Source organism: Bombus bifarius, unplaced genomic scaffold (assembly GCF_011952205.1).
Source record: "Bombus bifarius isolate JDL3187 unplaced genomic scaffold, Bbif_JDL3187 scf7180000007991, whole genome shotgun sequence".
NCBI lineage: Eukaryota > Metazoa > Arthropoda > Insecta > Hymenoptera > Apidae > Bombus > Bombus bifarius.
This window is the reverse complement of record NW_022884372.1, coordinates 325538-352521: the sequence shown is the minus strand read 5'-3', so window position 1 is coordinate 352521 and position 26984 is coordinate 325538. Positions and strand designations below refer to the sequence as shown.

The following is a 26984-nucleotide window of genomic DNA, read 5'->3' as shown; positions in this document are numbered from 1 at the left end:
ATCAAATAAATATATACTTGTGATTAAAAAATAATTTAATAACTCGCTTCAAATAGAAAATTGAATCTTCAAGACCTTCGTGATCGTATGATAAGACTTTCGTATGACAAATGATCAATTAACGTTTTACTAGAAAATTTTCTAATTCTTTAACAAACTTTAGGACTGGTTTTATAAACAAAATTTAAACACAATTGTTATTAAATACAAAGCTATAAAAATATAGTAACCCCAAGCAATGTTTAATCGTTAGTCGAAATGTCAATATTTAAACATATCGTATAAATTCATAGAATTTCTTTGCGAGTGATGGTATAAAACATCTTTAATTGTAAGAAATCTGGAGATTAACCACATCAACACTCAGTTAATTCCTTCATCAGCTTTATTGCACGATCATAAAAAACGTAAAGATATAACTCAGAAACAAAAAGCACGGGCAATAAAGAGTCGATTACGAAAACAGATAATCAGATAACTGTTTTAATCAGTTTTATTGCGCAACCGTAAAAAGCTGAACAACCATAAAACATCCATAAATATAGAATTCAGAACCAAAAAGAAAGGAAAATAAGAAGTCGATTTTGAAATCGGCTTTTAGCTTCTAAAGTTAAAAAGGAACAGCAATCTTATCTATACTACAATCCAATACTTTTAACATTGCAAAACTGTCATCTGAAAATGAATAAATCTATCGAAATTACACAACAATTGGAAAGGAACTTCTTTATAGAGGCAATTTCAGGGTAGGAAAGATCGATCCCCCGGAATTTAAATCCGACCCCTTAACTACGAGGAACGCGGAAGCCACTTCGAGAGGTTTCTTACTTCGAGCCTCTTCGCCGTGCCACTTGGAAAAATAATTTCAGCGAAATGAAGTCGAGAAAATTGCTTTGATTAAAATATCGAAGATCCAGTTCGAATGAGATGACGGTGGTTACCGCGTCCGGTCAAGGTCAGCCAGGATATTGTGTCAGAAATTGAATGGTGCAGAAAACTTAGCGATCTGCTGGATTCTCGTTCTTAATCTCTCAATCCATTACTTCAGGACAAAGCTGTACAAAATTTATATTATTATAATAAAAACGCGTTTTGAGCCCGAAGGACCACAAATGTGTCAAAAATTGACTAGACTGCGGATATTTATGCAAATTCGTATCCTTATGCATATAATTAATACTGCAACCTAGGTAGATAATTGTCCTACTACTTAAATATTATAACGGGTACCTACTATATTTTGCATATTTTATATATTCTTGTATATTACTTCCATTCTATGCATTTTTACATATTACATTAATTCCGTGCACTTTTGCATTTTCAAATCGTCGCCCTAGTTCTTAACTGTTCTAACTTCTTTCTTCAGAAAAATGTAATTAACCGATCCACATACGTCTCATTGGTATAAAGAATAAAAATTCATAATGAAGATGATGAAAACTCTACTTAGAAAGCGACAAATATTCAGTTCTTTTTGGTTCTTACTTCACACAATATGCAATATTTAAGCTTCGTGAACTACAAACTCAATTCTCTCAGTTTATAAACTAGCGACGACAGAACACTCAAGAACAAGAGCGACGAAATTTCCCATAAATACATAATGGATCCTAGTAGTAGTCTATTAATCGCTAGATTGCGAATTTTTATACAAATTCATATTTTTTACAATATAAGTTAAAAAATAGAATTTTTTAATCAGAAAAATTGATTTACTTACCAAATATTATTATAGAATGCATTTGCATATTTTATATATCCTTCATGCTATGTACATTCTGTGTAATTCTTTTTCTTCTAATTTTCTATAAACTTATATAGTATATCCGCAGTCTACTGATCACTATTATCTGCCTAACATTTGTACTTCTTCGGTCGTTCACGTTTCTCCTTTCTAACAAACTCCGTTAAATTACAAAACAATTTAATCACGGTGCAGTACAACGTGTTTCCGAAGCACGACGTACCATGGACTAATTCTTCACTACGCCAAGAGAGTGTCCGCTCGGTAAATTGATAGCTTCCACGTTTTACAGGATTTTCTGTGCGCGATCATTAAGGTGCACGAACGGTTGAGAGCGTGACGTCTCTACAAAAAATAAAATTAAAAAAAAGGAACGAAATATTCTCCGCTCCTTTTCCTGTGCTCTGACGTTTCGCGGTCGTACCAACTGACCCAACTTATATTTCCAACTCTGTCGACCCTGGCAACACGCCTAACGACGCGACCGCTTAATGATCAGAGAGCTGCAGTCCTATACGTTCGAGAAGGAAACCGAAGCCGAAAGCAAGAAAATCGACGTTCTAAAATACGATCGACACTCAGGAGAATCTCGATCCTACGAACGGGTCAAATTTAACCCGCCGTTAGCTGCAGAGTTCAACGAATCACAAATCGAATCTTCCTCGTTTGCCGTTGACCTTAAACCTTCGGGGCAAGCCCGGAGATTCCTGCGGATAGCTTGCCGAGCTCCCTATTCTCGTGAAAGCTAGGAACGTTTTCTTGATATCGATTGAATTTATACGACTTGCAGTCGGAACAATTTTTAGTGGATTATTGTTGATATCGGGTGGGCAGTAATTGAGCCTTTCAGAACGTTGATGAACTTCGCTAGATCGAATAGCAATTCGGACTCTTTTCAAAAGTGAATGATCCGCATATGAGGGGGAATTTAACAACAACTGTGAAGAAACAAATTTTTCTGATTAACACGTTGACTGTCAACATGGTGTTTGGTGGCCCATTTTACTCAATTTTTTGGAACGATTAAAATAAGATAAATTTCACGGACTAAAGTATTTACAACAATGCGAATGGCTTGTTAACAATGCAATGTTATCAGGAAAAAATGTGCAATGCGGTATAATAAATATCACGGTATGTTTCAATCTACAACGTGTTAAAAAAAGCAGTGGTGGCAATCAGCGTGTCAGAAAAAGATGGAACGTTAAATAATATGGTGAAATAATAAATAACTGCGTGATATAAAAATTCTAAAATATTTCTTAAATTAATGGCTCAATCGTATGCAAAAACAATGAATAAACATCGATATACTAAAAGAAAGTTGGAAAGTTTCGCTTCTTCCCGACTATTTTTACCCATAAATTTATAGGCACACGCGAAAAGAAAGCCTCCGCTGGCTCGACGACAATGAAAGGATGAGGGAATGAAGAGTACGAATGGCTGAAAAGTATAAAAGCGGAGAGGCAAAGTCTAAAGAACACGGAACGCGGACACGCTCCGGGTCAGCGAAGGGAGGAAGAAGGAAAGTCTGCGAATGAGAAATTTCGCTAAAGTACGAAACGAGAGAAATGAAAGAGAAAAGAAAAACTGCACGAACCTGCCTCTTTGTCTGTGTATATACAGTCTGGGACAGAAATAAGTGGACAGATACTGCAAATAGATATCAATGAAATTTAATCGAACTAATGTCATATCTCAGCTTTATTGATTATACGAAGCACTTATTTGCCAAACCTGTTAACTCCACAGAACAGAAAATAGTGAAAATTAATGAAATTGTATAAGATAAGCAAGTGAATACGAGCTGAAGAATCAAGTGCTTTGACACTAAAATTTCTAAAATTTAATCAGTTTGTCCTGTGAACCGCCCTGTGCTCGTATATTCTTATAGTATGTATATAAGTTATTTAGCAAATAATTGAAATTAATATTTATATTTTTCTGTATATAAGTCGTATTCAACAAAAACTTTCTTTTTATCTGTTTCCACTACCTGCCCACTTATTTTTGCCTCCAACTGTATCTTGTACGTATGCATGCGTGTGTGATTGATATAAATGGTTAGAAGCACGTCTGAGTGGTTACACGTGACCTAAATGTGAGAAGAAAAATGTAGGAAAATGGGACATGATAAGGAATCGCTCAGAAAAATGTACGTCGTCGTTGACCAGAAGTGAGGACATGACAGATGACTCTAACGAACACGTTTAAATACAAGGAACGCACAGTAGAGATGCCGTGAATCGCTGTTGCGAAAGACGTTCCAATTTGTTCGAATCTTTTGACATAGATAAGGACAGATTTGTCAAAATATCCTGTCATTATCATGAACGTATCCCATGAATGCCGTTTATTTATGTCAACGATTTGATAAAGCCAGCAAAGTAAGTGAAATACTATATGAATTTTCAATTTGTCATTTTGACTTCATTTTGTGATAAATAACATATAATTAATTATTACGTCTTTAGTAACTTTGATAGATTATGTGAAAAGTATTCGATTTTTACTTTTAAAACTATTTATTGTTCAAAATATTCATCTTTCATCGTAGAATCTAAAATTTGAAAACTATGGTCTGACAATATCAGTGATAAGTTCTAGAAGTTATCCTTTATTTTCAAAGATGAAGAAGTGCCATTTTTTTTTATTAACGATCGCAAGGTTACTTCTTAAAGTATCGATGCATAATCAAAAATTATTATTTTCCAATACGAATAGTGACACAAATATATATATCTATCTGCACTCTTGAGTAAACTTCTGCCAAATTATTTCTTTCAAAACTGAAGATAAGGCAGATCCATAAATTGACCCATAAACGCGCTTTCTTCATGACGGAAGACCTAACAAATACCTACCAGTAATCAAGTTCCATCCTATCACATTACGTATGACAAGGCTAAAAACTGACGCCATTGACAAATCTGCTTTTTCCGAAGATGCATTCGAAGCAATCATAAAAAGACAAAAGAATCGCGATTTCCGATTCGCCAGAAATTCCTCATGAATATCTCATGAGACAAACTGTTCAAACCCCGTCTTCTTCTCGAAAGGTTGCTCGCGTTTATTGGCTCCGATAACGCGTAGCCAAATTCGAACCACACGAAAGAGAATGTGGAAAAATTCAGATATGGCGAATCATAAAGAACAGATTGCGATCTCTTCGAATCCCGCACATTTTTCTGAACGTGAAAAGTAACATGTCGCGTGTATGTGAACTTTCGAATCAGGGTGTGAGCGAACGAGTAGAGAAAGTGACACAGTCGTTGGATCAAGCTGAACGTGAGAGGGAGGATAGAAAGGGAGGAACGAAAGAAGGGAAGAAAGAAAGAGAGGGGCAAGTAAGGAGGAACGAACGAGAGGAGATAAGGGAGGAAATATAGAGAGAAAAAAAGAGAGAGAGAGAGAAAGAGGAGAAAGGCTCCGGCGGGGGCCGCTCGTCCATGAACCGAGGACACTGATCACATCCTCCTTGGACTGATCGGCCCTTTTTCTCGCTTCCTGATCCGTAGGTACGTCTTTACGATAGTCAGTTACCTGATCGGCGTCTTCATATTCGCAACGATCGTCGGCCAGGTTGGAAACGTGATCACCAATCGAAACGCGAATCGACTGGAGTTCGAGAGATTGCTCGATGGCGCCAAGACATATATGAGACATCATAAAGTACCGGGCGGGATGAAGAGGCGAGTACTCAGGTGGTACGACTACAGCTGGTCGCGAGGAAGAATACAAGGCGGCGGTGACATCAACACCGCCCTTGGTCTACTTCCAGACAAACTGAAGACCGAACTGGCGCTACATGTGAATCTCTCCGTATTGAAGAAGGTTACCATTTTTCAGGTGAGTTTCTCTTCTCAAGTACTTTATTCTGTGTTGTCCGTGAATGAACGCGACGAGAGATAGTTCTCTGTTTATTGCTAGTAGTAAGTAAGGGAAACGGTTTCAATTTGAGCATGGGAACTGTGACGACGTTCAGAATCTGAGATGTTCATCCGATTTATTAGATTGCAAAATTTTTCAGATTTATGTAACGTATTTTGAAAATTGTCTTAATGTAGAAATTTACCTTCATCAGATATAAATGGTGCTCTATCTCAGAGATTTATTAACCATTAAATTATTTGGTTTAATGATGCTTTATATATGAATATTTTATAGTGGTCTGATAAGAATATAGAGTTAGAAATATTCTATAAAAGATTGCCAATTTCATATTCATTTTGACTAGCTCCGAATTTATCGATAGATCAATGATTCGAATAAATAATTCTTGAGTTGTACGACGCTTGATGGTATGACTTTCAATTTCGCTAGAAGTATTTTTAATCAAAACGTTCGACTATAGCGTGAAAGGAACGCGATGATTGCGCGAATTATTGGCAAATTCCCCATTTCTCTTGGAAATAGTAGAAATAATCCTACATAAAGAGGTTGGGTATGCCAGCATGATTATTGATTTGTATTTGATATTCCGCATTTGTTTCTGCTATTTGAATTATATTTAAATTATTATAAAAATATTTATCTAGGTGATAGAGATTTAAAATTCAACATATTCGAAAGGTACAAGTTACTAATATTTACTACGCTAAATTTATTATGGTATTAGTGCCAATTAATACATGATATGTAAATCACAAAACACACTTCCGCAATTTGTTAAATAGTTCAAAAAACTATTTGCTATGACTAAATTTTATACGTAGTCTTTTCAGTTATCTACCCTATGTGAAATGAATAAATTTCTCGTATTTCATAGCTGAACAGGAAATATCAAAATGTTCACTTTCATCGGTGCACGAAATGTAATGGAAAATCATTTTATATGGTTTAAAGGGTCTTTTAACGAAAGATACATCAATGGCCTTTTGCTATACGTATATATATATATCTATATATAGCTATATATATGTATAGCTTGCTCGATCACAGAAAGAAGAGCACAAAATAAGAAAATATTTCAGCTCGAGAGAATCGTATCTCATATCTTTTTGTTCCTATTTTACCTTCTTTCTTTTCTTTGTCTCTGTATTGCCTCCATCGTATTGACAATGCGTCGAAATGGTCGATACAAACGGGTATGTGACATATACCTCAATTTATATAATATATGTATATATGCATGAAAGGCGTGTCTATGGAGCTGCGAAAGAAAATTTTGGATTTAAACGATATGGAAATGCTGCTTCATAGTAGACAATACATTTGTAAAGCGAATAACGAAATTACAAAAGTATTGTAAAAACGGGAAGATAACAAACATTTACGATATAAAAGGTAACATACAATGCTATTACTACTATGATCCTTAAGAATTGTTGAATAAAAAATTAATATAAATAATGTTCTGAAATATAATATTATTTGAAATAAAAAATTGTAACATAATACGGTAAAATAAAAAAAAGCTAGCAATAATGAATGTTGTCTTGTAGAAAAAATGAATATGATTTTTTCATATTTATGCCCAGAAACTTTCAACTTTTCAATTAAATTCCAATCGAATTTTTCTTCTTAAAATCTTTAACAATATTCAATTTCTAGATTGCAATAGCTCTTCGCCGCTTATAGACATAATATCAAGGAATATTTGAAATTATAAGCTTGTCTCTAAATTCATAAGTACAGATGAAATCCGAAAAATGAAAACTATTGTCACTAAAAGTTTCATCAGTCACGCTCTCCAAAAATATAACAGCAAACATCAAATAAAATAGTACGCGATTTGGCATCGATTTCGATATTTAATTTTTTTTTTTTTTTTCTTGGCATCGAGAATCATAAATATTCTTAACCATTTTACAATATACTTGAACGAATAAAACGAGGAATGTATACGTGTAGAATTTAAAATATAAAAATACATATACATCATATATATTCAATTGCGTCATAGCAATAGGAAGGAATTACATGCGATATTAACATATCAATGAACATTCTCTATAATTCTGTTAAATTACAGTAAATACTACTTGTCATTGTTATTAATTTCTGATTTAACATTAATATGCAATGTAGATTTATAATTGAATGACGATTGCTCGTCATGCTAACGCAGTTATCCGCGTGAAGTGCCATTTCGATTCAGTTGAAATCGATGTTGAAATACGCGCAATCGAAGACCTTATCGATCACCTTTAATAGCAATTCCGATTCAATTCGGTATGTTCAAGCATGACTTCTCACACGACTCCAGGGCAACTGGTCTGGTAATAGGTTAACCTCATAAGTGCTTATAGTTGATGATGCGATGATCAACTAAGTGCTATCTAAGAGACTCTTCTAATCAACATTAAGCATTACATAACATTAAGCACATTTTATGATTACTGTTAATCCTCGAGCCGCGACGCCCGCACATCGCGTCTACTTATTCTGTTAATAAATATGTCTACTTCTTTATTCTGTTAATTCTAATAAATCTACGTAAGATAAGTTTCGTTCGCAATTTTGTATAGAAGAATATGAAAAAGCTGTCCAAGATTTCGTACAAAAAAATATGATAGCTGATTTTGTACAGGAAGATACGTTCCCCGCGGTTAGGGTGTCAAAAGTGTCACTAGCAAATAAACTATTTGATTTCACAGGACTATTTCACAGGAATTTGAACTTCTATGAAATGCTTTATTTTAAAAAGGAATCGTTCGTTAAATTTTTGCTGTTTAACTGTTTAAGATAACTTTTGAGACTTATTGCAACTGTATACTATATTAAACTAACGTACAGCTGAAATCTTTCAAGAGGCCAAATCAGCGATAGGAAAATTTCAAAATTTTCTGAAATATTTTATGCATATTCCTGAAATGTATTTCTTCAAATACATAGCGAATGTTTCATGGTGAACAAACGAGGCAGTTTGTGTGTATTATGATCAAACATTAGATCAATTGACCTATTGTTAACGTGTATAGCAAACAAGCATAATAAGATTGAACCTCTGGCAATCAGCCTACGCTTGTAATAAATGAGATTCCTGGACACAAACGCAACACAGCTTAAGATTTCAATTACAATCTACAATAAAGAAAACAAATTTTCCATTTTCTATAAAGCTTTCAATAAGATCTTTTATCATCGCATTAATTAAAAATACACATTATCGTACATTGAATACTTAAGTTCCACGATGTAACCTTCCTTCCGGATTCTTTAATATCATAACTTCACAGAATTTTAAAATAAATGTTTTTAAATAATCCAAATATTTTCACAATATTTATATTCTGCAATTATTATTCTACTCTGAATTTAATATATTTTTAATTACTTTACATTTTCATATCTACGTCGTTCATTCTATACGTGATATTTCTCTCCTCTTTTTAGTGTTAGAATGGCAAAAATGCAAAAGTACGTACATACGGATGATCTGTCTGGCCGGAAATACGAGCCACATTTCCGGCGAACGATTTCCATACGAACACAAACTGTAGCGTTAGCTGAACTGTAGCGCGACAACGCATCAAATAAACAATAAAAATTCCACTTTACCGTCGAAATTCTATTCTTTTTTTGGCTTCCTTTTTTTCCTCGTACCCGTTTTTCTTCTTTTTTTTTTTTTTTTGCTACGCAGTTTCACGGTGTAAGCGGTACAGGTAGACAAAGATATATATCACATACGAATAATCATGAAAGAAGTATTGGAAGATTATACTGTCTGAAGAAACGACGTTCCGTCATAAAAAAGAGAAGGAAGAGAGAAATAGAACAGTTTTAATCTACGGGTCTGCGAATGCCACGATAAAAATCGACGTATCCGAGACATACTGGCAAATCGAATGGCTTTGTTCCAGGTGTTGCGACAAATTGAAATGTAAGACGTCGATTACGTATGAATCTAATGCATGATTTGCTAGTAACATCGGCGCGCTGTTTATTGCAGAACAATTGATCGTAGTGCCGCTTTAACATCGAACTTTTATTTTTCGAAATTTTTTATTTTTCTTCGTATTATATTTTATTTATTTAAAGAAGATATTCGAAGCTCAATTTCAAGTCCGAAGAAAATATTAGTCTAAATATAACAGTTTTATAATATAATATTATCTATAATATAATAGTAGTCCAATATAATTTTATAATATAATATTATAGTTATATTAGTTACATAGTTATATATAATATAATAGTTTTATAATGTAATATTAGTCTAAATATAACAGCTAGTTTAATGATATAACAGGTTTACACATTTTGCAGAATTAAATAATTACTAACTGAAAGGGGCGTTATCATAAGGGTTCCTTTGATATGAGGTTTAACAAGAAAGATGTTATTTGATGACGGGATTTACTATCCGTGTTACCTGATATCCTTGATGAGATTAGATCGATATTCTAAAGAAGGACGATTATTATAATTTTTATGATAATGAGTAAACTGCGAATACTTATGCAAATTCGTATTTTTCTAAATAGAATTTACAAAATGGAGCTTAGATAGAAAAATGTTTTATCTATTAGGTATGTTACAAAGTACTGTACTTATACATATATTTCTACATATCACGTGCATTCTGTGCATTTTTGTATCTACAAATTTCTCATAAATGCAGAAAAATCCGCAGACTAACGGAGAGTATCACATGATTCATCCTGCATAAAACATTTATCTATCTAATTTCAACAAAATTATATAGAATATTTGTATTATCGGTTTGAGCTAATATCCTACAACCTTTCAATTGTTCACGCTGAATCTAAAACGTTTTCTTTATTCTCTCGATGAAAGAAAACGTACGTTCACAGCTAAGACGAAATTCGTTCTCCTTAATAGTGTTAGAAAACACGGAACAATTGAGATACGAATGGGCTTGTAATTGCTGTTTTGTGAAACAGGTTATAGAACAATTTTGCACTTCGCTTCGTCAGTATCGTAATAAAAGTTTCTTCGGTTACGCAGCGGCGCAAGATTTCGCGCTTGCATTGTTTTTTATGGGCCATAATATAACCGAAGATACGGCCTCTTCGGTTTCACTCGCAATGGTACACAGGGCTAAGTAAACGTGTAAGCGAGGTTTGTAAATATAATGCGTTTCCTTGTAGTTAAAGGTATTTGCAGTTTAAGGAAAAATGTAACGAGATCTAAGCGGAAGTTCTTATCTTGTAAAGTCTTCGCTTCGCGCGCTTCCGTCGGTTCTACTGTTGCAATTTATCAGATGTTCTACTTTCCCGATAGTATAGCTTTAATCAAAAGTAACTATTTGCTTAAGTATGGAAAAGATCGCACAGTAATCGTTATATTTAACTTTGGCCATATTACGCAGTAAAACAGTCCAAGAAATACGCGCATTTCAAAAGTTTAGCTTTTCAAAACGAAATGATGAGTGAAAATACAAACAATATCAAAAAGATATTTCATTTATGATTATTCGATGTTATGTTTCATTTCAATATATGATGCAAAATAATCGAAGATGGAGTAATCGAGATTATTAAATTACTACAGGATGCTGGATATAAAAATTTATCATATATATATAATATAATAGGAATTAATAACACAACATAGAGGTATTTTTAGAAATTAAAGAAACATGGCTTAGTTTAATATTATTTGCAGAAATAAATGTACGCACCATTATTTGCTAAATATCATTTCGAAAATATATTGATATGTTATTGCGACAATATATAGACGGGCAAAAGTAAATAGAAAAATAACTAAATCAGTTTCCATTTAAATAAATAAAATTCAGACAGAAACGGTGTTACGTCACGTTACGATAAATGTGGATGAAAATAAACGAAGTGTACAGTTACATTAATTTGAGAATATAATTAGCAGAGTAGATCTGAGTTAAATCGATTAGGAAATCAATGAACGTATGATTGTTAAGCTAACTTCTACAACAAACTGGCCGCACATCGAAACTGATTTAACGTGAAATCTATTCAGCCTTGGGCAATGACAGATCACGAATTCAATCGTCTCGTGCCAGCCGGTGATGCAATTAACGTCGGACGTAGACACATTTGCTCTTTGATTTCCTTCTCAATCTCAATATGTATATCGTGTACCGAGCATAGAACACAACCAAACGTATCTAAATGATCTTATTTTCTGTCAAATATGTAGCTATATAAATTACAAATTTTTACTGATAATTCATATTACTAATTTGTCCATGAAGGAGTTAATAATTTATTAACAACTTCCAGACCTTTTTCCTTTTCTCAATCTATCTAAAGTAATTCTATTAGGTTGTCCCAAAAATTTCTTTCGTTTTATAAGGAAATAATAGACGCATAACACTTTTTATTTCCATTTCAAAAAAAAGTTAGATTATAAAAGTAATAGAATTTTGTCAGGTCTATATCAATTACAATAATGTTAACAGAAAGAAGATTAGGAAGATTGTCTCTTTTACTTTTTTCTCTTGATTAACTAAAATAAACAATAGTGATGGAAGAAAAAGAATCGTGTTTTTAAAACAAGTATAGTTTACTGACAGAAAAATAATAATTAATGTACTTCGATGGACATACTCTTCAAATTCGACGTTGTCCTGTTTTACACACTTTAATTGTAATATTCTAAGCTCTCAAAAACTTTTTAAAAACTCAAGGCTACTTACTGATGCTTCCTTATTCCATATTTTTTACAGATTATCATAATATTAGAAGTATTGCTATATTACAATAAGTTTTATAACAAATTGCTAGATATCGTATACCGTCTAAAGAATTTTATTCGTTCCATAAAACCAGTGTTGCTAAGAGGATAAAACTTGTGGATATGACAGAAAAATTTCTCAGTCGTGAACAGACCTTGCTTCGAAACTACGAATATAGGAAGGCAAAAGAAGAAGATGGAGAAGAATAAGTTACGAGATGCATGTAGATTCAGAAACTTCGACATACCGCGCGAGAAAATGCAACGTGAAGGAATCTGAAATCATAAAAAGGAAAGAAAATATTCAAGATTTTAGACGTTAAACCATTTTATAAATAATATCTGCTACATAAACAATTTTGTAAAGCAAACATTAGTAAATAAAAATATTCTTTATCGTGCTCCTTTGGTATATGTAAATGATTGAAGATTAAAATTTATGTAAATATGTGTATATATATGTATGTAACATTTCGATATTAATAACAATTAATTATATTTCTTAAAACCTTGAATTAGGAATTAAATACAGTTAATTACAGTAGATATAGTATTTTCACAGCAAACAAAACACACGAGAATATTTCAAACAGCATGAAGAAAATGAAAGCAATGCTTCCATAGTCTTTACATACCGAGGAAGAAATTAGAATTTCAAAAGAGATACGTCCGATTTATGGAAAACCCGGACTAACAAAAGTCTGCTTTAATGTTGCTGAAACTAGATACCACGAGGAAGCCAATTATTTAATGCAACCAAATACTCAATATATTTATTCAATGAAAATTGAAATCGTCGCAAATTATGATCGAATGGATATATACTAACATTATTGTTATTAATATTAGAAGACGATGTATATACTAAAAATATACTACTACTGGAAAGGATCTGCTTCCTATTCAACAACAAAATTTTTCTCCCAATTCCTCTTTCTGTGAAGTAAGCCCATGACTTTGACAAGAAAAGAACAAATGCAGATAACCAGACTCAGGATAACTTACTCCAACGCATTCGCATCTTATCAGAAAACAGTATCCTGGATTCTGTGAATATTGCAGAACCAGCAACGCCGTCGAATACCTACTTTGTTATTATACCAAATTCAAAGATACAAAGAAAAATATCTTACGATGTACAATCGCTTCCAACTAATAGTATACGACGTAAAAATTTACGACGAAATTTACAAAGTAGAATTAAAAAATTTCCTAAAGGAGACACCACATCTTTTACACCATCTATAGAAGTATAGAAGTATAAAATTGCACTAATTGGCTAAATAATTACTTACTAATTAGCAGCACTAATTACTTTGGTAACTGTACGAAATTAAGCATGTAAATACTATTCAAAAATGTATATATGTAAATGTATATAGAATACATGTAGTTGTAGTTACTACACGGTTACCAGGGCCTAGTGTATCTTGAGGTTGTACAAGAGTGTAAATGAGAAAGCTATGTAAGTCAAGGTTATTCTGTAGCCAACAGGCAAAAATTAACAATCTACATACATATACCTTACCAGGAGATGTGACGAAAACCAATAAATAAATAATAATAAGTTCAATAATTAAATAATGATAGCCTGTAATTAGAAATCGAGTAATAATAATAGACAAACACTCACAAAAATAATATAATAATTATTATTTAATAATTAGATGAATTTTCCTCACGTAAAAATGTCTCTGTCAATAAAAACGTATCTATTTGAAATATCTTAAATTCTATTACATAAATTTGTAGGAAACGACGCGTTGTATTGTAGTTCGTCTTCACTATCTCAGTCCGTTAGAAATATAGGCTCGTATTTCTTCACACTGCGAAACGCAGTGCAACGAGTACATTTGGATGCTGAATACCAGCGAGTATCTCACCTACGTGAAATAGGATCTACAGCCTAATTTCCAGAAACACGATCTGTTTCTCACACCTACCAACAATTTAAGCGAAAAGAGGTCTGGTTAGAGGGATATATGGAAGAAAGGAAAAAGATACGATTCGTGAACCATGAATCTTTGCTCGCGATACTCCCAATGTGGCGATAAACTCCACGCATTCAACATCATCATCATTCCATCGAGGTTTCTCACTTTTGTCGCTGTACAGAGAAAGTGGAAGAAAGCAAAGAAAATTTAAAAAGAGATTATGGAGATATCGATGGAGTAGAAAATCTGAATTTAAATAGAAATAATGAAACATTATTGTCGGTGGAGTGGAATTTTGAGAATTGTTTAAAGACTGAATTTAATATCGGAAAAGAAGACAAATTTGGTGTTTATATTTTGTTATGAAAATGTTCATTGAAAATCGAATACATTGTAAAATAGAAAACGTGTCATTCGTGTTTATTAATTAGAAATCTCGTATTAGAATTAAGAAATCATTATTAGAAGCAAATACATTATTTGTTAGAACTTCTATGATTTTAAATGGTACATTGTTCGTCATATATGAAATATCATTTTCTTAAATGCGACACTATACTTTCTGCGCTACGATCAACTACTCAATGGTGTGGTATTTTTTCAAACGGTATACTGCAAATTCTACAACAATAACGATATGTGACAATAACTGCAATTAATTGGTACAATATATGTGTAAATAAACGATACTCTACTTATGGTTGTGTGAAATCTATTTGCGTTTTTAATATTTTGAGAGATAATGCGTATGGTCGTGGGCAATGGAAGTGACGTTCGTTGATTAAAATCGGTTTATCTATAACATTCGCTGCGTCAAGTTTTTAATTTTTGTTATGAAGAATAATCTATAATTACTAAAAATATTTATAAAAACACTTATTTTCAATAATCAAGATAATTCGGATAATTCAATGAGAAAAAATTGTTTCTTCTTGAATTAACAATTTTTTCCATATTTCATATTGAATTGAATTGAATGGAATATTTCATATGAAAGAACACTATACTATACTAAATATGATACAATGTTAAAGGTACAGAAAGAATGCTATCAACATGTTACTCATTGTCAGAAGCAAATATTTCTTCGCAAAATAAGATTGCAGTGAAGAATGAAATTAATTTAAACTGTCAGTACTTGCATCGCAGAATTTAGTAGGAGAGGGCAATATTTAAAAAAATAACTTTGGAATTTGAAAGTCTCCAAGTTCGTTAAAAATCTGATTCAAAGAACACAAAATGTGAGATTATGTGATAGATACCTATTATAGTATAATAAGTTCATTAATATTAATTTATGACGATTATTATTCAAGTATTAATATTCCAGGTGCATACTGGGAAGGCGTTTTGTTCGCTCTAGTCATGCATAAACTCGATACAAAATGTTGGCTAACTATATCGAGTGAATAGCAATGAGCTTGCTACGTGCGCGGAAAATATCGGCTTTTGTCTAATTATCAATATTACGCTCTATATAATTATAATATGAATCTCTGTAAATTACGGTTATTTAATTAAAGTTATTCTTTGCGAAAGATCAAAGACATTATACACGTTATAGCCAGATTCGAACGATTTCTTCAGAAAATAATAAGGTAACGTTACACAACAAAAATTGAAAATTCTTACCCGAATAAAACGTCGCTCGGGAATAACATAGCTGAGAAAAGAATAACAAACTTTACTTGTCTTAAAATGTCCTCAAATTCCAATTTACGCGCGTACATGCAATAGAATGATTTGAAAGGAAGCAAAAAAAGCGCAAAAGGCCTTCAGAGAAACGCTCAACAAGTGAAACTTTCGGTAAAAATTTTGAAAACACGTCGCACTTGTCACGTAAACCTGGTTGATGAAATAAAATAGCTGAGTCGTAACACAACTATTGTCTTTATTTCACAGCACAGGTTTACACTGATCGGAGAGATGTTCACTGTTCGATGGTTTTGTCTATTTCTCCTCTAGATGTTCTCGTCTCATTACGAAGGAAAGCTCGATGTGTGTGTGCCCTTTTTAATTAACAACGTGGATTCGCTGTTCGCATCTTCCGTTAGGAAAAGTGAGGGTAACGACCCACGATGCTAATTGATTATAGGTCATGTTAATAAATGAAGAAAAAAAGAATAAATGTCAGTAGAAAAAAATGGCAATGATCGTGATACCAGCCGAGAAAAGTAAATCAAGTTTGCTGGATGTTCGTGAAACGCGTTACTTCGCTTAATGTGATCGAACGTTTCTTCCTCAGGGTCATGATTTACGAGTGAAAAGAAAAAAGAGAAGGATTTATGATGTCGCTACTGCAACAGTGGAAACTATTCGCTTTAAGGGAAGCAGCTTACTTTCGTTCCATAAAGTTGATCGAAAATAAATAGACGGATTTGTAGAAAAGAAACATTTATTGGTAACGGTGAAAGTGAAATGCGAACGTTATCGATCAGAAATTTCGTATTATTCGATGAAACGGAACCTTGGATTTTTTTTACGGTGGAGATATAAATGACTACCTGAACTTTTATACGTTATACATATGTATTTTAAAAAAGAGTTTAAAAAATTCAATATCCTTCAGAGAATCGCACATTGCAAATTTTTTATATTAATATTTATTTTCGATACGTCAATGTGTATAAATATTCAACGACAAATAATTTTATACAATTAAGGCATATGCGTAACTTTTATCTCTTTCTAAGTCCACTATCGATTTACTTGCCGAATACACATCTTCATAGATGTCTTCGTATAAATATCGTGTCCACTTATTCAATCGTTGATTACCACCAATGACGATTTTTTAAACGCAAAGAGAATTTTGATTTTTAGGACTTTGTATTCAATCAAAAAATAGCATTTGAATTATCACCTTTGATTGTATTTAGGATATAATTGATATTTCTTGTTACCAGACTTTTCTCCCAAGAGATATTAATTGATTATAGAATGAGTACTTATAGTTTTGAAATATTATGGTTCATATTTATATTTAACTGTACTTAATGTATTTCAACTTAAAAATCGACCAGACAGTTTAAAATTGAAAAATATATTTATCTTTAAATTTTCCCTACATCGTAAAAGTCCATCAAAAGATCTAGTGCCATTATTATCATCCATAAAATGAATCTATAAATCATTCATATAGGGGTGCATCGGTTAAACTTTTATGGATGCGAATATAGCGTACCGCAGTGGATTTACGTACATATTATCTCTAAATTCATCCCCCCTGCAAAACTCATTTTACTTAAGTAGCTGAGGCAAAGCTCAAAATAAGCCACGTCAAACTCAAACTAATCTTAGAGCACAAAAGATACAAGATATGATTTCACGCTAAAATAGCGAACTAAAATTATAGCCTTTGTGGATATAAACTTAATTTTATCGAAACTAATAATAACGGCGACGCTCGTGGAAAAACGAGGTCGAATCTAGTTTTGTTAGTTCTTATTGATTAATATTGATACTATAAGGTAAAAATTAAATATATCTCTCGAAAGTGATCACAATTTTCATTATACGTTTATATAGATTTATAAATCACTATTACAGTATTAACTCATTATAATTGCATATACCGTGAATCAGTTCTCCTTTGCGATATTCGTGAACGACTTATTATAATTCGTAATTTAATAAACGTTCATTTTATTTCCATTTAAAGATATCTATTCGCGGTTTGTAGTATGTTTCGAGCCTTTAAATTGCATACTGTACAAAATTTCAGCGAAATACAAAGATGTCACATTAAAATGTGGGAAAGCGGTTTTCCGCGCGAATAATTTGCGTTTGAGATTTCCAGGTAATTTCGAGATTTCGAGAATTTCGTGTTTCTCTGTGTATTCGCTAGACCACAAAACGCAAACCTGAATAGAATTCGTAGAAATGTTTATGACACCTACGTAAGATAGATATTTTCGAGGACAAACTTTCAATTGCAGACACTTAATAAACTACATGAATTCGATATTAAATATGTTCTACAAGAAAATGAACAAAAATTCTAGATTTTCTGTATTGCTAATTTTTAAACAACCACATATATCGTGCTACAAAGTCAAATGAAAATGTTTATCGAATGTGGTTGAGAGTGTTTTATGGGACTGCTCTTGCCAATAGTATCTTTTGAATTATAAAACGCGACAAAGTAAAAATATCTAAAATGCATTCTGATGCGACATTTTGAACTGACGAAAACTATCATAGTCGCATGGAACTATAATAATAACAATTTGAAAGTTGACGTATGTTTTACTTTGTAATTCAATTTTACAACAAAGTTTCTTTCGTTATGAAAAAATATGAGTACAGTGATTCTACGTAGCAATCCCTTTTACGGCAACCCTCTGCATAGCAATTCCTTTTTACATAATATACATTTATATTTTATTGCTGCTACAACGCATACGTATTATGTTAATTTACAAAAACCACTCCAGCACACGAAATCATACACTTTAACTTTATAATGCATATTTCTTATCCTGTTCCTAAGTCTCTTTGCGTGTACGCTAGGATTTCCCTTAGCTTTCCTAAAATTCACACTTTCTTTACGTATGCCGTTTCTTATTTTGTAATATTAAAAAAGACACGAGCAACTTCAAAGGAAAGCAGGATAGCCTGATATCGTATTCAGACACGCAAGAATATTAAATTATTAAAGGAACTATTAAAGGAACATTTTACTGTATTAATTCCTTAACAAGGAACTACCACTATTGTTATTTATTTAAAATTATTTAAAAATTATTTATTTTCCTATGTTAATCCCTTAACATATAACTATCAAACGATATAGAATAATACAATGGAATATCATGTTCAAACTCTTCACTCAGTTCTGTTGCTTTAAAATATTCGGACTTCTTCGAACGATGCTCTAAACAACAATCAAATCTTTAAACATTCGCGATACGTAGTATATATCAAAGTGGAAACTTCGTCGAAGTGCAGCTGGCAAATATATAAAATAGAGTATTATTATACCAATATATCCATTGGCTTCGCAATTTTTGTTCGATCCCCTTAAAACTCCTTCAAACATCTTAAAACGATTATTTAGACAAGAATCGACTATTGTCATCACTCGAGAAACGTAATACACTTCGCCAAAATTCAAGCAGAGAAGAATATAAACCTTTCAGAAGATATTATCTCCAAAATTTGTATTTAATTTCTTCCAATTTTTGATTCGGATTCCTCCAAACTTCCTCAAACAATTTTGTAGAGAATAATCAAGCATTGCCACTCAAGTCACATAATCCGCTTTGCCAAAATGTAACTATGTAGTAAACAACAAGTTAGCATGAAAAGTATAACACGAAATATGAAATAATCGAAATTTTCGAAACGTTTATTTTGTTAATTTTTTATTCAATATTCTTAAAATTCTTGGAAACTTCTATCAAGTTCCTTGGGTAACAATTGAACGATTTCATTCAAAACGTGTGACATACTTCGCGAATGCACAACGAGAACGTCACGGATCGTCCCAGATTCAACAAACAAGCTGACAGTGGAGACGTCTGGCACCATAAGGCTAACACCGAGGACGATTTCCTCCGACGTTCGAGTACATCCGCTGCAAACCTGCTGCGTCCGTTTGTCACGAGTGCAGATTTGCCTGTCTGAGCGCAATGTGGAAACCATGAAATGTCACGAAAAGAGCTTCAACGAGAAGATTTGAGACCTTAAGGGAAGAGGAAAGAAAACGCGATCGTCAAAATAATATTCGAAGAATGTCTATTATCTGAAGGCGATTCCGCGCCATCTGGAACAGATCCGAAGAAAAAAAGGAAAGAAAAAGGAAAGAAAGGATACCAAAAGAAGTCGGTTCAAAATTCCTTTTAAGATTTGTTCTCGACGTTGCTCGTTGAGGCGGCTAAAAATTATGAGAGGAAATCTTTACGCTGAAATAACCCGTGCGCATTGTGTCCTTTGACATTTGAACGATAATGAAAGAAGTATTGGATGAATAATATTCAATGAAGATATTTGAAAAAGAATATATTTATATTTTAATAGAGATATTTAAAGAGAAGTATATTAAGAGACGTTTTCCTTCTCTAAATTGAAGAATATCGAAGCATACCAAGGTTTAGGAATAACATATTATTCGAAATGTCTCGACTCTTTGTATCCAAGCAACTTCGTTACGATAGAATTGATAATGTAGAAATTGTTCTTTGTATTATTATCGTCATACATTTGCTATCGTTTTCTTTCCCAGACAAAATCCCGATTACAAAGAGTTTTACCACAAAAGAACGTTTAAGTTATTGATGAATCGTACCATAAAAATTTGTTAAGTTTAAAAATTCAGATAATATCAAAATACGGCGTTTATTTTTCTACACGTGGAATAATATAATATTTCGATATAGAATAAATGAAATTTCCAAAGAAAATTCAGAATGAAGAAGAATGAAGAAAATAGGCTGATATATCTGAATGAATTACGTCACGGACTTGTTCTTCTGATATTTATTTATGTTTAATGAGCATGTACTATGCATGAATGCACCATTGTATACGTATAGCGGTGACAAGCATCCGTTAATATTCACTGAGAACCCCTCGTCTCAATATCCTGTGTGAGAACAGAAACCGCAAGGTCGTCCTCAAGGAATCGATAAGAGGGATGCTAATTTCAGTCACTTTGCGTATGCGATCATACCAGCTAATATGCGTGAAGATATTCTATCATCTGGCCCTGAAAATAAAATGGATGGTTCCCTTACTCCTCTTCCAGTAAATAGATAATCAACGAACGTTTAACCATTCGTATAATTCACACTATTCCAAGTTATATAAAAGGGAAAGGTAGTTTATATCGAATTTCTTAGAAATTCAATGTAAAAAGTAACGGCAAATATAATTTAAAAAACGGAAGGAAAATTAAACAACTCTCTCGATAATATTTCCAATGAGCTATGTTCATGACAAAAATTAATAATTCTTTACGCGTGAGATATAAAATTATGTTTACTTTCATTTTAAAATATGCCAAAGTTTTAAATTCCACATTGTTTTCCTTTCTCTTTCTTCTTTTTTCTTTTTTGTTGAAACTGTTAATTTTGAAAATGAAATACGAGAGAAGAACACGAAGATTCAAAGAAAATTTTGTACAAATATTTAAGAAACGAACAATCAAAAACTTAGAAATTGAAATGTTATATCTCACTCTATTTCTTCTTTGAAAATGGATTACCAACAAAAAAAAAAAAAAATAGCGGAATTGCAAAGATAATTTTGTACAAAAATTTTTTATCGCAGAACGTTTCAAGTTTTAAATTTGCGTAGGAGGAAAAGATCTTTAATTAGCATGTTGTATCATTTAACAAAGACAAAGGGACAGTAATTGATTCAAGGATATCATTTCCCAGAAATCAAGATAAATTCATTCTTTTACTGCCCACGATCCTACGATAAAACGCGCTACATCTGTGTAATGAAAATCCTAGTGCAGCCATAATGCTCACCGGCACGCAATTCGCAAGTAAACCGTCCGCAGACAGAGGAAAACAATCTTTTACAACCCATCATTACGATCGTCTGTAATTGGCACATTTATGTGACTTTTAATTGCCGCTACCATTTGCTTCAATGAAGGCGGCGACATCAAACCTTTAATGTTTTTTCATTACCATATCGTGGCCAGTATGTATACCGTATATTTACGTGATCGTCTATACACATGTTACCCACCCGTGATTTCGTTGATCGTATTTTAACGAAGTCTATTGTACATCGACTATACAAAAAAGAATCGTTTGGCACAGGAAATTGTAAGCGCTTTGTACCTCTGGTCCATCTACCGAAATCTTGAACAAACGATAATAATAAATAAATGCAAAATACATAGTAATGTACATCTACAGTGGCGGGCAAAAGAAAGTTTATAATTATCCCTCCCTAATAATATCTTTTGGATTGTAAAACGTGACAAAGCGATTTTCCAATCGATATATGAAGAAGAATAAAAATAATATGAATTGTGGATTGAAATATATAAAACACATTTTGATGCAACACCTTGAAGCAACAAGAGTTACTACAGTCACAGAAAATTGTGATAATCATAAAATAAGAAGCATATAAAGATACTATAATCCTATAACATGGATTTATATTTAATAAGAACAATGAATAAATATAATATACATATACCACAGAATAAATGACTATTATCAATATGGCAAAAAACTTTTAGTACAATTCTGACTAAAATTATACCGATTTTGAACTTTCTTTTATCCGCCAGAATATATTTATTTAATTTTCGCATAACCCATCGTATATCTATCACAGTATCGCTAAAATGACTAACGTTAATTGTTAATCACGATGTTATTAATTAGAATGTTCAAATTCACTGTTCGCTTCTGGTTATTTACTAATCGCTTACCTTATTTATAATACTAAACGTTTGAATGAAACGATTCACAGATTCATACGAAATTATTTTGTCTTTGTTTATAGGAGTGTCAACCCGAATTTTTACACGATCTAGTGCTGAAGATGAAAGCCTATATATTTACGCCTGGTGATTCGATATGTCGAAAGGGAGAGGTAGCTAGAGAAATGTTCATAATAGCCGACGGAATTCTAGAAGTGATTAGCGAAACGGGCAGAGTTTTAACAACCATGAAAGCCGGAGATTTCTTTGGAGAAATTGGAATTCTTAATCTAGACGGATTAAACAAGTAAGTGATTAAAAGTAAATGCTGTCCTATTTCTAATTTTTGTTCTGAGTTCCGCGTATTCTAACTCCGAACTACTTCGCAAAATATTATTCTTCATACGTATAACGTTAAGCCTACTTTCGTCCAATTAGCATAAAGTTATGCAAATTATAATACAATAAATGTATGTATCAATAACATATTGTGGTATTAAACATTATTTAATTAGATCGCCAACAACGTTATGTAACATTATTATTTTAATCAACTTGAAAATTGAAGGAAATTAATTTCATCGATACCGTATCGTCATTGTCAGCACGCTAATTTCATTTAATTCAATAATTTAATCGAATAAAGTGCCAAACGGAATTTAAAGCACCCGTGCGCTTTATAACAGTATACGTGAATATCTCTTGACAAATGAGAAAAGTTTTAAGAAAGTTTTATACTTTCAGCCTGCTATTTTATCTTCTAATGAATAATCGTGTTGCGAGTCCCATAAATGTATCGCATGTGAGTCGTAAGTTAAGTTGCGCAATCCTTTATTTGATACATGAATCTAAACTGGGAAAAATTTATACGAGAAGCATGTGAAGCTGATGGGAATGCGGCAATAGTCGAAAACTGCAATCGATAAAAACCTCCTTTCAGCTTTGCACGCGTTTTATTTTCCTTCCAATCCTGACACATATATAACTTGTCCTACTTTCTTGTTACATCGTTCAGTATCTCTGAAACATAGTTGTCTGAAATTTCGTTTCGCGCTTCGGTATTTTCCACAAAACTGAATAATTTAATTCCGACGATTGTTAAAAATGCACCTATCGCACGATTGAATCTTCTTATGACAAATTAAAGTTTAATAGTTAAAGGAACCATCGATACAAATATTTTTCGTTAAAAATACTAGCGGTGTTTCGTAAATGAATCCACTATAAGTGTCTGTTTTAGAGGAAACGAATTCTAAAATTATTTTGAAGGTGACACTTTGCAATCTACGAAAAGTCGCTCCGTCGTCGAATATTATCAATTTACAACTAATTCTCTTTATTCGCAGCAGATGTATGAGCAAGAGATTGAACTTTCCTAAACTTTGTCCCGAAGTCTTCGAGTTAACTTAACTCAATTACAAAACTGATAATGTAATGAATTTAAACTGGAACAGAGTCACTGCAGCTACTTCGAAATAATTGATGCGTACACGAAACTCGTTATAATATTCATTGTTACTTTCAAGAAAAAGTTCACTTTCAGAGTTAATTTTTTCATAATTATTGCCAGAAAACCAACGATATATATGTCGGAGTCAGGTTGGCATTTTGGGGCGTTCGATGAACCTTTACTTACTTCACCGTCGCGAATGTAGCTAATGTTTATCGGTACAAATGTGGACATTACAAGAGGCTATGAATAATAGCGGCGATAGGGTGGTCGAGATGACAACGAATTCAGGTTCGATAACGAATCCACGGTCCACGGGATGACAAATATCAACGTAATAACGATTCGGGTAATTTTCTCGATAACTCAATCAGCAATTCGTCCAATGACTAACTAACTAACTAACTAACTCGTAATCCAAATGAAACTACCTTATATATTCCTCGGATCCTTCCTTATATCTCGGATCAATCTTTGTTTTTAAGGAGAGTCATATAATCATTCCATACCTCTGTCCGGTACACGTTCCTCCCGTGACCGTGGCTACGTCTAGTGACCCGCTATGTCACTTCGAGCCCGAACCCATCGTCATAAAGCCAGATTGGAACATTAGAACTATTTCTTATTTTTATTACGTAAGTGTAGCTATAGTAAAAGTCTGGACTAGGGTATTGGGGTATTGGGACATATATATGTCGGAGATAAAAGAACATCGGGATTTCCCGTCCGGAATGTTGGGAAAAACATTTGTGCCGGTAAACATTAACTACTTCCGCGACGGTAAAGTAAGTAAAGGTTCATCGAACGCCCCAAAATTCCAACCTGACTCCGACATATATTTTCTCGATAAAGTTCTTTTGCGATGTACTTATACTTATTTTCCTCCCTTATCCTTCAAATGGAAGTTCTACGTCAGTTTAAGATATAACACATTTCATATTTCAAACCATAAAAGCTTCGAATTTAAAAAATCAAGTTTCTATCTATCCAACGAATAAACTCTCAATTACAGACGCACAGCCGACGTTCGTTCGGTAGGTTACTCAGAGCTATTCAGCCTCTCCCGCGAGGACGTATTAGCGGCGATGAAAGACTATCCAGACGCTCAAGAAATCCTGCAGAGTCTCGGTAGGAAACGTTTGATGGAGGCGCAGAAGGTCGTCAGAGCATCTAAGCAACCAACGTCGCCTGGTCACGACTCCTCGGACAACAGCACGAGCAAAAGAATCGTTAGCAAGCTGAAGTGCGACGTAAAGGGTCTAAAGTATGCGCTAAAGAGCAAACGAAATACAAAACCCGAGGAAAGCTTGGAGCTGCAGCCATTGACACCAAAGGTGTCAACGCTGAAAAGGCAGCAGAAGATCGACGATACTCAAGATGCGTCCGCGTCGAGCGTCCAAGAACCACCTGTGTCGCCTTTAGGCGCCGGTTTACCTCTGCTTGCCAGATTAAGATTATTAAAAGAAAAAGAAGAACGCGAAGAACGTCGAAATCTAATGGAAACGCACGTGCACGCGCCTGAACAACAACAACCACCGTTGGACGCGCAGAACCCTATGAACCCGAATTTGCCGTTTCTTCAGAGAATACTACTCTTGAAGGCAAAGAACGAGCAAGAGGCCAAAGAGGCTGACAAAGAGGCACCCACTAAAGAGCCCTTGCTTCCAAAAAACGCTATACCCGAGGAATCGCAAGAACAATCGCCCAAGCTGCCTCGTAAACCGGTACAGAAGCAGCCATCGGTCCAAAGTGCCATAGAACCGATCGTCAAATCGCCGACTACTTCGAACGAAGAGAATGCGAATGGTTCGAACGCGAAGAAACCATGGGCCATGCTGAAGGACGCCTCGTTAACGAACAAAGAAAATTCGCCGCAGAGGAGTCCGCCGACTAAGAGGCTAAGACAGACTTTAATGCACCTAAGACAGCAGACTAAGATGTACGCGTCCGTAGACGATCTTTCACCGGAGTACTGCGGTCTACCGTTTGTCAAGAAGCTGAAGATACTTAACGAGAGACAGAAGTTGGCGGAACTCGAGAAAGCAGTTAGGAGCTCCAGTTTAGACTGCGGAGAAAACGCTGAGCTTGAGTTCGATGGAAACTTGACGAGAAGCCACTCGGAGGCTTGCGCGATCGAGTATACCAGGAAATTAGCGAAATTGAATCAGGTACGTAGATTGAAGTTTTTGAGAGAGTTTTGGCAAATATTTTGTACGTTGATAAATGGAAAGTAACGTCGAGATATCAAAGTAATTGATTTATAGTTGTATGTGTAGAGACGAGTGACGTGTATGAGGACGTACACGGTAAAATGAAAGAAATCTTTATCGTTCGAGCATATACCGAGATGCAACATCGGTCAACATTAAGTTACGAATCCAATTGCTAGAAATTTAGATCCCGCTGTATTATACTCGAACGATATTTAACTGCTTAATAGCTTATATCAGTTGTCAGGTATCGGAAACTTCGACAATATATCAAACCGTGCGCATAGAAGTTCTGTCATTTAGTTTCTGTATTATACGCAAGTGATTTACTCGCTTCGTCCTATTCAAATGGAACTACTTAACTCTGCGGAGGTCGCGGTGTATCTAAGAGATACAATAACTGAAATTCTATGCTGCAGTGCAGCTTATTTTTGCGAAAAAACTACAGATATGTGAAAAGTCTTTAATCGGACTAAAATTAATACAGAATATAATATATAGATATTTAGTATAGATATAGATATATATTTAGATATAGATTTACAGTATATATAAACTACATAATTACTAATTTAAAGATAAAGAATAAATTTGAAAATATTTAGAATTAGATTTTACATGT

The 26984-nt window shown here is 33.5% G+C and overlaps 1 protein-coding gene across 7 annotated transcripts in view; it reads left to right on the top strand.

Moving 5' to 3' along the window:
• The window catches only part of LOC117205475, a 202616-nt gene that overhangs the window by 169302 nt on the left and 6330 nt on the right, over positions 1 to 26984 (top strand). For all 7 annotated transcript variants that reach the window (XM_033443898.1, XM_033443902.1, XM_033443899.1 and 4 more), the window contains 3 exons: positions 5266 to 5596; positions 22786 to 23009; positions 25165 to 26320. In XM_033443898.1, the coding sequence (XP_033299789.1) occupies positions 5266 to 5596; positions 22786 to 23009; positions 25165 to 26320 (1711 nt within the window). The remainder of the gene's footprint in view (positions 1 to 5265; positions 5597 to 22785; positions 23010 to 25164; positions 26321 to 26984) is intronic.